The sequence below is a fragment of the Dermacentor andersoni genome, chromosome 4 (assembly GCF_023375885.2).
Source record: "Dermacentor andersoni chromosome 4, qqDerAnde1_hic_scaffold, whole genome shotgun sequence".
Taxonomy (NCBI): Eukaryota; Metazoa; Arthropoda; class Arachnida; order Ixodida; family Ixodidae; genus Dermacentor; species Dermacentor andersoni.
In genome coordinates, this window is record NC_092817.1 from 218,178,722 (window position 1) to 218,192,757 (window position 14,036).

Here is a 14,036-nt window from a genome sequence, read left to right on the forward strand (position 1 = left end):
GTGAAGCATTAGGATTGTAAAGTGAATGTGTTCTTTTAGTCTAATATTAATGCACCTGCCGCTCTGTACAATGTAAGTCTTCGCGCACTTGAGAGGAATCTGATAAAGTATACCAGTGTTACAAGGCACAAAAAGGGACACATGTCTAACGCCGCAATCATCTTTTCTGTTTAGCCACCCTGTTCAAGTTTCCTATTTATCATAGGCACATGATAGACAACTTGCGGGGCCAAGAAAACTTCATTCAAGTCATATCTATTGGCCACGTTCCATAAACCATGGGATAATCTATGTACATAGGGCACCACAGCAAACTTTTTTTGTGTTTTTCTTGTTTCTTAGCCTGACCTTTTACCCATTTTAAAAGTTTTTCGCAGGTTAGTGATAATAATTGCACAGGATAACTAGCCTTCTCGAGCCTATCTATTTGTTGTGAAAAGCTGTTTCATATTGTGTCGACATGACTAGCTTATTCAGCTCTTAAGTTTGCCATTACTAATCATGTGCACACAATATGAAACAAAGTTTTTCACAACAAATAGATAGAGAGGCATTCCACATTAAAAGATTAGGAGAGACTTGCGTTAGCCATGCATCTTTGTCTCTGTTAGGATGCGAATTTCAGTATCTTCACAACACGTGTGTTAAACTGAAGTAGTCTTTTTGATGGTTCCTTTTTTTACTTCCTTACTTCCTGATATGTTTAACTGATGTCTTCATACCTTGTCATGTTCTTATGCTGCGGTTTTTTGCAGTCACCTATGTATACATATATATATATATATATATATATATATATATATATATATATATATATATATATATATATATACATATGTGTGTGTGTGTGTTCTTCGTTTCAATAAAAATTTAGTTGAGAGTTAGCGCTCATCCTGTCTGCTTCTAGTCTGTGTCCGTGTCACTTCGCGCTACAATCCAAGATCATGTTACTGTACCAACTCGCCCAACTTTCTATCCTTGTGTTAACATAGACACACTCAGACTTGTTCTTACTTATGTGACCGGTTATTTTTGTACTTTATAATAAGATGCAGTGCTTTTCGAAGGAAAACGTGATAGTTCTTAGTGAGGTTATTTAAAAAAAGCTGTTCTGCTTAAAATTTAATTGAGCAAGCCTGTGCCATTATTCGGTGCTTATGTCTTTGTATTGGTATGGTTTTACTCCTTCTCGTCCTTTTTAATTTTAAAATGTGCAAACATTATGTTACCATTTCCCTTTAATGAAATAATAAATACTTTTCTTCTGACATTTCGTCACAGATTTTACAATGATTTTGTTCAATTAGGTAACCTTAGACCAGCTGATTGTTATTCTGGTAGCTTAACTTACAATGCCTGTGAGATATTCAATGCAAGCACATGGTGAAAAATAAACTAAATTATTGGGTATAAGCAGGTCACTGGCAGTAAGTGGAGCATACATATATTTCAGGAAATAGTGCATGCTTATATATTGAACAGCATGCACAGCTACACATGCTGTTTTGTTCGTAAATGCTGAAACATTATTCTAAGTGGAAGCGCTTTGTTGCACTTTTTTCTTTGGCTTTCAGTGCTACCTTTAAGTCGCATATGTGAAAGTACTAGTAGAAGCATCCCGTGGAGATAAATGACAACTTTGATGAATAGAGGTATAAAATATGTGCTTAAAACGGCAAAAGACTGCTTGACAGGCAAACGTATGCCAATCCATGCATTGCGTGTGCCCTATTGCATTCAATATGAGCTACAACAACGAGCTGTGGTGTCTTTCCCTCCTGGTCGAGCTGGTGTTGCGAAAATTTTTGACGAAGAAAAGTGGAGGTTTTTAATTTTTCTAACCATGCTTAACCATGCTTTTGGCTGTGTGCTGTTTCCACAGAGTGATAAGTACTGGTGCACCAAGGTGCGGGAGATCCTGTGTCCTTAGTGCAGCGCGCGTTGTTATTGCGCTCTGCATCCTGCTGGCAGTGTACTATCACTGCAGAGGAAGATTACGAAAAGCATAGGGTGTGTGCATTGCTGTGATCATGAAACTGAAATTTTTTGCCTGAAAGGGTCGCACGTTATGCTACCACATGACGGACCAGAAGCGCAATATGACGACGCCTCACAGATTCTGGCTCATACTGAACAAGGTAGTACCATAGCTAAGGCTAGGCAGCATTCACAACAGCTAGTCTGCCCATTAACTACATGGCTGTAGTGAACGCTAAAATACTTGCAGGGATAACACCCTTTTGGAAGGGTATTGTCCATGCTACACCCATATTGAAAGGGTGGTGTCTGTGTTACACCCCATATAGAAAGGGTGTTGTTTGTTTTACACCCATAGGCAAGGTGACGTCATATTAACACCCCTTCTTTTGTGGGGTGTTAATTTGCACCGCTTTGCTTGGGGTGTAGCAATACACCCAAAAAGGGTGTCACCCATGGGACAAGTCATTTACACCCTTAAGGGTGTTAAAATTTTTAGAGTGTATCGCAAACGAAACCTGTGGTAACTGCCAGAGGAGGTCAACCCAGCGCTCCTCCGCCTACCTTCATCCTCCGCAACGCTTCGCCTCATTTTTGCTTCCCCATTTCGCTCTACGTTAGCTAGGCTTTCCTCTAGGTTGCGTTGCTTTGCCGCGCGCTCATCGCGCTTCTTCGTACTTACGCTTGCTCGGAGCCTGCACCAATCACATGTGATTCGCAAATGCCTGCTTTAACTGCCTAGTCAACTTTTTGCAGCAGCGCGAAGGCATGGAAGGAGTTTTTAAGGTCATTAAGTGAGATGACATCGTGTGTGGCTGCTCGACGATTTACACAGACGCGCCGAACGTCCGTCACGGACTGGCTGAAACCATGCAAGAGTACCACTGGAAAATAGTTTTCTGTTAAGTTCAGCTAAATAAATGCTTTTTATGTCGCTTTTCCCCGCTTTAAGTCAACCTCAATTACTGTTTTGAATCAAGATGGTTGAATGCACCTGGTCATGTTGCCAATTATTCTTCTGATTAGATGCTCTTCTAATAAGAGGAACAAACTTTCATGGTCATTTCGAGTTCGTTTAAAAGGGAGTCTACTGTATAGACAATCATCACTGAAATCTTCTTTGGTCGAATAGATTTCAGTGCTAATTGTGCGCTAATGAAAGGCGTCCTTCTGAGACAGAAATACCCGGACCAGATAATTGATGGTGCTGTAACTATATCTCGAAAGCGCAACCTTGCCGACATATGTAAGATCACCTGATAGTGAACAATGCACAAATCGAACCCTTACACGCGCTGCGTCTGTTTCTACAAAAGGTTTCAGCTATTCTTAGAATGCACCATAACATCTTTGCTCAAAGTGATTGCCTTAAGCTGGTATCCAGGAAACCGCTGCGCGTCGTGTGTAAGAAAAAATGAAAATTTACGCGATACTTAACCATGTCAGCCATAAATCCTAGTCCTAGCACAGGCTGTGTGCCTTGAAACAGATCACGTAGCAAGGTTTGTACTCACATGACGAATACTAAGAAAGCACTCAGCACCGCGGCCAACTTTCTCTGCTCAAATTGAAGGAAACTGCATGTGACACCGCCAATGTGGTCTAGCTTCTTGAATGCACTAGTTGTAATGAACAGTGCATTGGTGGGAGAGAGGCATTTTTCCGGAGACGATTTATTAACCACAGGTGACAAACAAAATCTCCTTCGAACATTCTCGTATTCAAACATGCCAACCTTCCCGGGTACTCTTTCAATACCTTAAAAGCGATAATATTCAAATCAGGCTTTCGCTCACACCACGAACGGGAAAATTCCCGAGTCCTACCTTATCTATAAGCGAATTACGACCGGCTCGGTCGTAAGCACCGGGACGACACGCACTTGCCTTCTGATTACAACGATGTGGTTATTGCTGAAAGGAAATTCTTTGTAATGTAACCCCGACCCATGTAAGACGTCTTGCTTCAGGATGTCGCGTCCGCATGTCGTCTCTCTTTTTTTACTCTGGAGCTGCTAATCTCTCGTATGCCCCCTTCGCATGGCACGCCTGGGGTAGAGCTTCGTTGTCTTATCTTAAACGATGACGGTCACATGAGACTAGGGACAGCCCAGCCTTAGGACCCGCCACCGTCCAAGTTACGATTTTTTTCTGTCCGCTTCTTCGAGGCTGAAGACAACGCTTCCTCGTCCGTGACTCATCGCAGTCATCCATGTTCTGTCCTCTGGCCACATGTTAGTCTGTCATTCCGAAAAATAAAGGCGTGTTCAATTTCTTAAATTTTTTTTATTTGTTTGGAGCCACACATCCTTTCTACGTGTATTTTCCCTTTCCGACACTTTGGCAACGAAACTCTTCTGTAATCTTGTTGCCAACAATGAAGGCCAAGCCACCGGCCGATATGTCAATAAAATAATCGCACTCTTGTCGTTAAACGTGTGAGTATTTCATTCAGAATATATATATATATATATATATATATATATATATATATATATAATGTGCAAGTATGTCGTCGAGATCCAGTAGTTGAACAGGCGCTTGTAGGTTGAGGACGCACGGACGAAAATACGATGCTTTATTTCCTACGTTTCGGCCAGGGTCCGGTCTAAACCTAGGGACGACAACTTCGGGACTCCTCCTTTCAAGAACTTGTTCAACGGCTGCCTTCAACGACGCTCGATCCTCACCTTCACATGTCTGAACTTCAAGATGGCATATTGTACCGCTCTAATGCGCCCGATGGGCATTAACCGACTCTTCGTTGGTCCTGCTCATCTACGTCAGGCTGTCCTTGCCTATGTTCATCATGTACCGACTGCCGGTCACCCTCGCGTGTCACGGCCTTATGAGCGCGTTCGTCGGTGCTCCTTTTGGCCTCTTCTTTGCCGTGACGTCAGCAGTTGTATCGTTGTGCAAAGAGTCGACCACACTCCGTGATGGCCGCCTTCAACCACTTGACGTACCATCTGAACCACTCTTCCGTGTAGGTGCTGATCTCTTATGCCTTGTCCTACGTCTGCTTCGAGAAATAAGTGGATTGCTATAGCAACAGACTACGCCACCCGATACGCAATCACACGGCCTTTTCCAACAACCTGTGCAACCGATGTCACTGACTTGCTCATTTAGGGGCACGAAAGAAAACGTCATCGTCAGACAACGTCAACGTCAGAAAACGTATAGAAAACGTCATCATTCACCACGGTTCCCTTCGACATCTCCTCGATGACTGAAGCCGCTACTTTCTTTCGAAAGTTGCTAATGACATTCTACACTCGTGCACGACTGAGGACAAACTTGCTACTGCTTACCATCCACAATCAAATGGTCTAACCGAGCGTTTCTACCGAGCCCTTACTGACCTGCCTGTCTCTGCTGACCATCGCGACAGCGACGTTGCACTGCCGTTCGTTACCTTTGGCTATAATTCTTGTCACCACGATACCGCAGGCTTCTCTTCATTCTTCCCCTTGTTTGGCCGCGACCCTACGCTCTCTTTCGACACCGTTCTGCCCGCTAGTCGGAATTTCAAATCCGATACGCTGGTGAAGCCATACTCAAAGCACAAGAGGCGCGCCATATTGCTCGACGTCAATTCGGGGACTCGCAGTAACATCCGCGGCGCTTTTATGACGCCCGCCATCGTGAAGTCCACAACACTATGCGCCTTGGTTCTCCTTTGGTCACCGTCGCGGCGCATTGGGCTCTCGGAGAAGTTACTTTCGCGCTACTCTGACCCTTACCGCGTCTTGCGTCAAGTAACTGACGTCACGTACGAAATCGCCCCTCTTGACCCCACTGTGGCTCAGCCTAGTTCCGACGTATTCCACGTCGCGCGTGTTAAGTGGCATCATTCAACTACCTCCTAACCAGCACCTGGTGGGTGCTTCAGCCAGCATGCGTCGTGTGGCAGGCCGACGAAGACGCCGTTTTAAGATTCGCGCGCTGTCTACCATCTTGTCAGCTGCTACAGTTATTGCAAATGACCTATAAATATATTTCTTACTTGTTTTAGCCCCGCAACAATCTGTGCGCTTTCTTAGCAGCTCGAACAAGCAGCATGCGGCTTTCAGTTACCGCAGATCTAGTTCTGGAGCGTACCGCAAAAGGAGTTCACCGTTTTGATAGTGGTAGCTGTGTGTTACCTTTCCTTGTCGCGTTCATCGCTGACTTGCCCACTAATTTGTTGCACACATTTATCTGCGCCAGTGTTCATATCGTTCCAGGTTAGTAGCAGTGATGTATCGCAGTGCGCTGTGTCGTGGTGCTCGGAGATAAATCATGCAAGAATCATCGCGACGCACATACTCATGTGCGTCACGATGATTCCTGCTTCGACTGTGGTTATGTAATTACTAGTAGCTAATGTATTTTAGTTTTGGATGCCTGCTCACACACCTCTGTCTTATGTGTTTTTGTTCAGCTTCGTTAGCCCGCTTTTCAGGTGACACACGAATTTTCAGGTGACACAGCTTTGACAGGGGCACGACACCTACGCCGAAATGGGGCACTTACCGCTGCTGTATTTACGGGCTGCCATTTTATGTGGCGTCCGTGCTTCGTCCACTGGATGTTGGCTCCAACCTTCAAGTGCTCTACTCTCATCACCGCCTGAATCCCTATTCAATCCGCTAGACTCGGAGCGCTTCGATGGAATGGGCTGTCAACCTGGATCTTGCACCGCTATCATCACAGCGCTCGACAGGGGCTATAAGCAGCGTCCGGTCACGGCTCGCTCTGGGCACGACACCTACGCCGAAACGGGGCACTTACCGCTGCTGCATTTACAGGTCAGTTACCGCCTTGGCGCTTCATGTATTAAGACTGATAACTACCGCCTCATTGCGGTGTCGTGCCACGAAGTGCTTTCTGATAAATTGTGCTTGGTGTCATCACTCTTGTCGATCGTATGTCCTTCGATACGTAGCTGGTTGATTCTACTTTCTCGGGATGTTACCCGCCCCGGTTGCTCAGTGGCTATGGTGTTAGGCTGCTGAGCACAAGGTCGCGGGATCGAATCCCGGCCATGGCGGCCGCATTTCGATGGGGGCAAAATGCGAAAACACCGGTGTACTTAGATTTAGGTGCACGTTAAAGAACCCCAGGTGGTCGAAATTTCCGGCGTCCTTCCCTACGTCGTGCCTCACAATCAGAAAGTGGTTTTGGCACGTAAAAGCCCATATTTTTTTTTTTCTGGGGATGTTGAACAAAACCCGGGCCCTGACACTAATGCCATCGCGCAAACGCTTGCTTCCGTTCTTGAGACTGTGCGCAGGCTTGAAGCCGGACAGTCAGCTATTCTAAATGAGCTTAAAGGGGTCAGGGAACGGCAAGAAGCCACAGATGCCAGAGTAAACTGCTTAGCTGGAAGGATAGATGCACTCGAAAATACGGTTGCATCTCTCGATAGTGTTCAAATCTCGGACCCAAATAACGTGTTACGCAGCTTATGTGATCAACTTTACTCGCTCACTTCAAGATGTAATGATACAGAAAACAGAATGCGACGATGTAATTTACTGTTTTTAGGTATTGATGAAGAGCAAGGCGAAAAATGGGCTGCATCTGACCACAAAATAATACACTCTTGCTCTGAACAGCTTGGCATTACCATGGTGAACGCGCAGTTTGAGCGCGTGCATAGATTGGGACGCTTTTCTTCTGAGAAACGTCGGCCCATCATAGCACGATTAGCCCTTTAAAAAAATACAAGCAGAATATCCTCGCACTTGCGCACAAGCTAAAAGGTAGTGAGTATTCGATACGTGAAGATTTGTCTTTAACCACAAGGAAAGCTAGGCAAAAATTAATTGAATTTGCCAAAACAAGAAAACAGCCTTTCAAGCTTGCAATAGATAAGGTTCGTATTAATGACACCCCTTGTGTTTATGACCGCGCTACCGACACAGTTGTGCCGTCAATCCTGTAGCTAAAAAAGGCAACACTTGCTGGTATAGCCAAGAAATCGCAATCTTCCTTAACGTCACCGTTGTCGTTATCTTACACGAACATTTGCAGCCTACTAAACAAGCGCGATGCGTTGAGTGCCTATTTGGAAGATGGCGATCCCGATATTGTAGCTTTAACGGAGACTTGGTTGCACACCGACATCACTAATGAAAAACTTCTTCCCAACAGTAACAAATATAACAGTTACAGGCATGACCGTATTGGGAAGAGGGGTGGTGGTGTCCTGATTGCTGTAAAAACTTGCATTTCATCCTTTCTGGTAGACACAAATTGCCCTGCTGAAATAGATTGGGTCGCATGCACAACAGCCTCTACCCGTGTCCTAGGGGGTACATGTTATCGGCCGCCCGACGCTGACCACTCGTTTCTCGATGTACTACGTGAAAGCATTACATGTGCTACTGAACAATGTTCTACGGCTGTTGTTTATCTCCTGGGAGACTTTAATTTTCCGCTTACTCATTGACCAAATCTGTCATCATCATGCCGCTCCTCTGCTGAATTTATTAGCTTAACACTGGATTACAATCTAACCCAGACAGTCGATCAACACACCGGTGGTCCAAACATCCTAGATTTAGTATGAACAACCGCACCTGATACCGCCGGGCCTATTGCTTACATTGATGGCTTGAGCGATCACAAAATTTTTCAACTCGATATTAATATTCCACAAACTTTAAAAAAGCAAGCCATCGCCACAGGCGGGGCTGCCGGCGTCATGAGCCTCCGGGACATGAACGTTTGAGTGCAGTGGGGCCGTGCGGGGGCCCAAGGACCTGCGTGTCCGCAACTCCCCTGTGTGCAATAAAGTTATCACCACCACCTATCGGGCTCAGACTAAAAGTATTAGAAATTACAATAGAGCCGACTATAAAAATATTAATGCTGAATTGGCTATCTTTCTTAGTGAAGAGTGCCTCCCTTTATTTCATTCGAGATCGGTAAAAGACAGGTGGGAAGTTTTTAAGCAAAAATAAACAGCTCTGGTAGAAAATTACATGCCAAAATTCGTTACAGCAACTGACAGATCTAATCCTTGGTTTACTAAGCACCTTCGAACATTAAGAAACAAGAAGAAGCGTCTGTATCGGGCGGCCAGAAGGGACAGTCAGGCCTCATTTTGGGCAGCATGCAGTGATTTTCTAAAATTTTACTGCAAAGATCTACGCGCAGCCAAAGACAAATATTTCTCACGTGATCTGCCATCTCTTTTAATCAATAACCCCAGAAAATTATGGCAAATCATATCACCAGGCAACACTGTCCGCAATATTGTGCTCCATGATGACGGTGAAAGCCCTCTGTCTGACGCTGATTGTCCAGTAGCGTTTAACAATTTTTTCACATCTGTTTTTACACAGGAAGACTGTTCCACTGTTCCCATAGCTCCCAACTTTCAATATCCTTTTATGGAACTGATATATATTACAGCAGATGGCATTCCGTCTTTAATAAATAATCTGAAATTATCCACATCTTCCGGTATAGACAATACCAACTCAAAAATGCGAAAAATACCGTTACTATTTCAAGCTAAATTTTGTGTCATATTTTAAGGAAATCCTTATTATCTGGCGAACTACCCTGGACTGGAAAATTGCAAAGGTCATCCCTGTATTCAAAGGGGTTAACAAGTACTCTCAACGAAACTACAGCCCCATCTCAATGAACAAGCATCGGCTTTAAACTACTGGAACATAGCATACCATCGCATATATATCTACCACCATTTAGAATCAAACGACTTTTTGTATTTCAACCAGCATCGATTCAGAAAAGGCTTATCTTGTGAAATTCAGTTGCTCGAATTTACCACAGAATTACATTCCAGCATTAATAACAAACAACAGACTGACTGTGTATTCTTAGATTTTTCGAAAGCATGTGATCGTGTCGCTCATTGTCGCCTCATCTCAAAAATATCCGCGCTTCGACTGGATTCATTAACTTTATCTTGGCACCGAAACTTTCTCTCCTTGCGGCAAGAGTTCACTGTTGTTAATAACCACTCAGCGCTTATTTCTCACGTTACTTCTGGCGTACCGGAAGGCAGTGTCCTTGGTCCTCTTCTTTTCTTAATTTTGATTAATGACCTTCCACAAAAGATATCATCGCACATAAGTCTTTTCGCAGAATGTATTTTATACCGTACGATAAAAACATCTGATGACCATTTAGTATTGCAGAACGACCTTAACCTTGTCAGTTCCTCGTGCAGTACATAGCAGATTACCCTCAACTCAGACAAATGTAAAGTTATGTCCTTCTCTCGAAAGCATTCAAACTCTCGCTTTTCATACGTCCTAAATAACACCGCCATACCTCCGACATCGTCCTACAAGTACCTTGGCATTGAACTTACAACTCATCTTTCCTGGAGTACACACATAACACCTATCTGCGCAAGAGCTTCAAAAACTCTGGGTTATCGTCGACGGAACTTGCGTTAACCCCCTGCTACAGTCCGTAAATTAGCATATCAGGCTTTTGTTCGCCCACTGTTAGAATTTGCGTCATCAGTATGGTCACCACATCAAAATTATTTAGTTGATATGCTAGAATCAATCCAAAAGAGAGCATCACGCTTCATCACGAGCAACTACGACAGAACTTGCAGCGTAACTAAGATTAAAGCAGATGTTTCGCTCCAGCCACTTGAAACTCGCCGCACGATAAGTCTTCTTTGCCTTTTCCATAGATACGTTCATGGTAATGGACCTCATGTGTTGCCGCTTGAAGTACCAGCGCGCACATCACGTCGCCTTAATAATAGCCATAGTTTCATGCGCATATTCGGCAATACACTGTCATTTAACGCATGAGCACTGCCACGTGTGTTAACCGTATGGAACAGACTTCCTGATAACATTGCGTGCTTAACCAATCGTGACGCCTTTCACGAAGAATTGCAAAGCTTCCTGTAGAAACATTCTATAAGGACGTTATTGACCTGCTTTCCGTCTCTGTTTTTCCACACTTGTATTTTTGTATTTTTTTGTTATGAGTATATTACTGTGTTTACGCTGTCTAAAGCTTAGCCTAGACAAACATGTTTTGAACTTTGCTTTACTTATGTTGTGACTGCCTGTATTGATATTTATATTGTTTACTCTTGTTGAAACACTTACCTTGTGTCCCCCCTTACCCAATGCCCTCAAATGGGCCTGTAAGGTAATTTAAATAAATAAATAAACGGCCTGTCAAATCGCACTCGAGCATTCATCAGTTCGAATCATGTAATTCGCGCAAGCATGGGGCATAATTCTCAAGGAAGAAGATCGATTTGGCGAGGTGGTCCTCTGTAACTGTTGAGGGAAACTCGCCTGATTGTTTATGCCCTTCCCATGTGAGCTTCTTTTCAGCGCTGATTCCTCTAGTAAGTGATGGGAATCTATTTTTTTTTTCGACATAATTGGCCTACAGGAGTTAGGAAATCTCCTCTTCTTGTCTCTAGCACAGCTTTTTCTAGGTCTGAATTAGGTCCAGTTGCATTTTGCGAGCCAGCCTCTTTGATGTACCATAAGGAACACTGTGATACCAGCGTTTGTCTGGCTGTGTACAGTATTTCTAGGTTCAAATGCAGCAGTACCGAGGCTAGCAAGTTTTTCCTGGTCAGATTCCTAACTGCTAGATAGATAGATAGATAGATAGATAGATAGATAGATAGATAGATAGATAGATAGATAGATAGATAGATAGATAGATAGATAGATAGATAGATAGATAGATAGATAGATAGATAGATAGATAGATAGATAGATAGATAGATAGATAGATAGATAGATAGATAGATAGATAGATAGATAGATAGATAGATAGATAGATAGATAGATAGATAGATAGATAGATAGATAGATAGATAGATAGATAGATAGATAGATAGATAGATAGATAGATAGATAGATAGATAGATAGATAGATAGATAGATAGATAGATAGATAGATAGATAGATAGATAGATAGATAGATAGATAGATAGATAGATAGATAGATAGATAGATAGATAGATAGATAGATAGATAGATAGATAGATAGATAGATAGATAGATAGATAGATAGATAGATAGATAGATAGATAGATAGATAGATAGATAGATAGATAGATAGATAGATAGATAGATAGATAGATAGATAGATAGATAGATAGATAGATAGATAGATAGATAGATAGATAGATAGATAGATAGATAGATAGATAGATAGATAGATAGATAGATAGATAGATAGATAGATAGATAGATAGATAGATAGATAGATAGATAGATAGATAGATAGATAGATAGATTGTCAAGTGATACCTAGATACTGCACAAGAGGCAGGACCTAAAGCTGCTGACTGTTCCAGGGGGTGCAGCAGCAGTAAAGTTTTCGTATCAACACGAGAACATTGTTTATGTTTTCCGGTGCGCGTTTTTCACCAGCTAGCCACTGCTACAAATTATCAGATCAGATCAAAGTTATCAGTGTATCAGACCTCTCTCAAATGTTGCCGCCGATTCTGCAACAAAAGCGCGAAGCGAGTAGTGGTGTTCATTCTAATACCCGAGCGCCAGCGATTACACATGAATGCACAATGAGTCATGCATCAATAGCGGATGCATTTGAACCTTGAATAAGATTGCGATGGCAGACGACTGTACTCGCCGCAATCGTTGTGCTTTGGGTGTGACGCCTTTCAGGGCAAAAGCTCGTCCAATAAAACGTTAAATTCGTGACACAGCTTTGTTGCTGTCTAGTTTTTCGCCGTCACTAGAACGTGACAACATGCAGAGAGCATGCAAGGGACGAATAGGAGCGTTCTCAAGCAACGCATGCAATGACTGCAATGCAAATAGTCAGCAGTAAAGAATAACTAAAGCAAGCGATGGCAATACCACTCCAAGACCCAACCAACAAAGCTAAACCTGTTGTCATGTTGTCGTGACACTGAAACATTGCCAAAGGCGTGCCTTAAAGAAACCTTTTATGGGGCGAACTTGTGCCAAGAAAAATAATTTCATTTCTTTATTAAGTGGGTCAATCGCGAGTGAGTGAGCGGGGCACCTGAGGCTGCGGCGGTGCTTTGGTGGTCGACGGCCGGGCGATGCTGGGAGGAGCGCCGGCATTCGTGGCTGCGGCGGGCTTCTTCCCGTCGGAGGCCGGCGTGAACACGATCACGGTCCCGTCGACTGTGGTGCGGAAGTTGAGGAAGCCGCGCACAGTGACCGTGGGCAGCGCCGTGTGCGCCTGCTGCGTCAGCGCCTCCGCTCGGCCACCCTTGTAGACGGGGCCGGCCTCCTCGCCCGACACGATGCTCGCTCCTCCTGCGAATGCGCCGCCAAGGGGACGAGGTCACCGCCGTGTCTTTCCCACACACAACTCGCGAATACCTCCGATACTATATGCCTTCAGATGTCAACCATTTACTTTTGAAACGCTCAGTAAGCGCAGTTTAACCATAAATGTCGACGGTATGCGCAAGGAGAGAACTCTTTGTATTTATTTATATTTATTTATTGATTTATAGGTATTGATTTATTTTAAATACCGCAAAGACACCCTAGAGTGGGCGCATTACATAGAGGGGGGGGGGGAGTAATATTTGGTAATGTGAAATAATTATTCAATGGCGGTCTCAAAATGTGTAGAATGGCTCTACATGATGACGTTCGCTTGCAGATAGTTCTATGCCTTGGCTGTTTGTGGGAAAAAAGAAGCAAGATGCGTCGCTGTGTGCGCGTCTGGTGAGTACGCAGCGAGATATACGGACAGACTTTTCACAGGTTGCCGTTCTGTTAAGTAGGTCGCCGAGCATGAAAAAGTTTTCTGAAGAAGGCACCGTTAAAATAGTTCGCGAGGTGTGTTGGTCCAAAATTTGGTTTTTATATTGTAGAGCACACGAAAGAGAGACAACGAGACGTTATTATTCCCGCACCGCAGCTCAAACACAATTGACCTTTTGTTCCTTTATTTCCCAACGAAATGAGCTCCAGCGCCGCCCGTGGCATTACCTCGCCTCGTCTTCTTTCTTAGGGCGATCGCGTCAATGTCGCTCGCGCTGCATACCTCCTCCTCTAGAGCGCAGGATGATCTGCGAACAATATC

The 14,036-nt window shown here is 43.8% G+C and overlaps 1 protein-coding gene across 1 annotated transcript in view; it reads right to left on the reverse strand.

Moving 5' to 3' along the window:
• LOC126538447 (uncharacterized) overlaps positions 1-14,036 on the reverse strand; it is a 432,420-nt gene that overhangs the window by 157,412 nt on the left and 260,972 nt on the right. Inside the window, exon 2 of the mRNA XM_050185288.3 lies at positions 12,996-13,255. Coding sequence (XP_050041245.2) covers positions 12,996-13,255 — 260 coding nt within the window. The remainder of the gene's footprint in view (positions 1-12,995; positions 13,256-14,036) is intronic.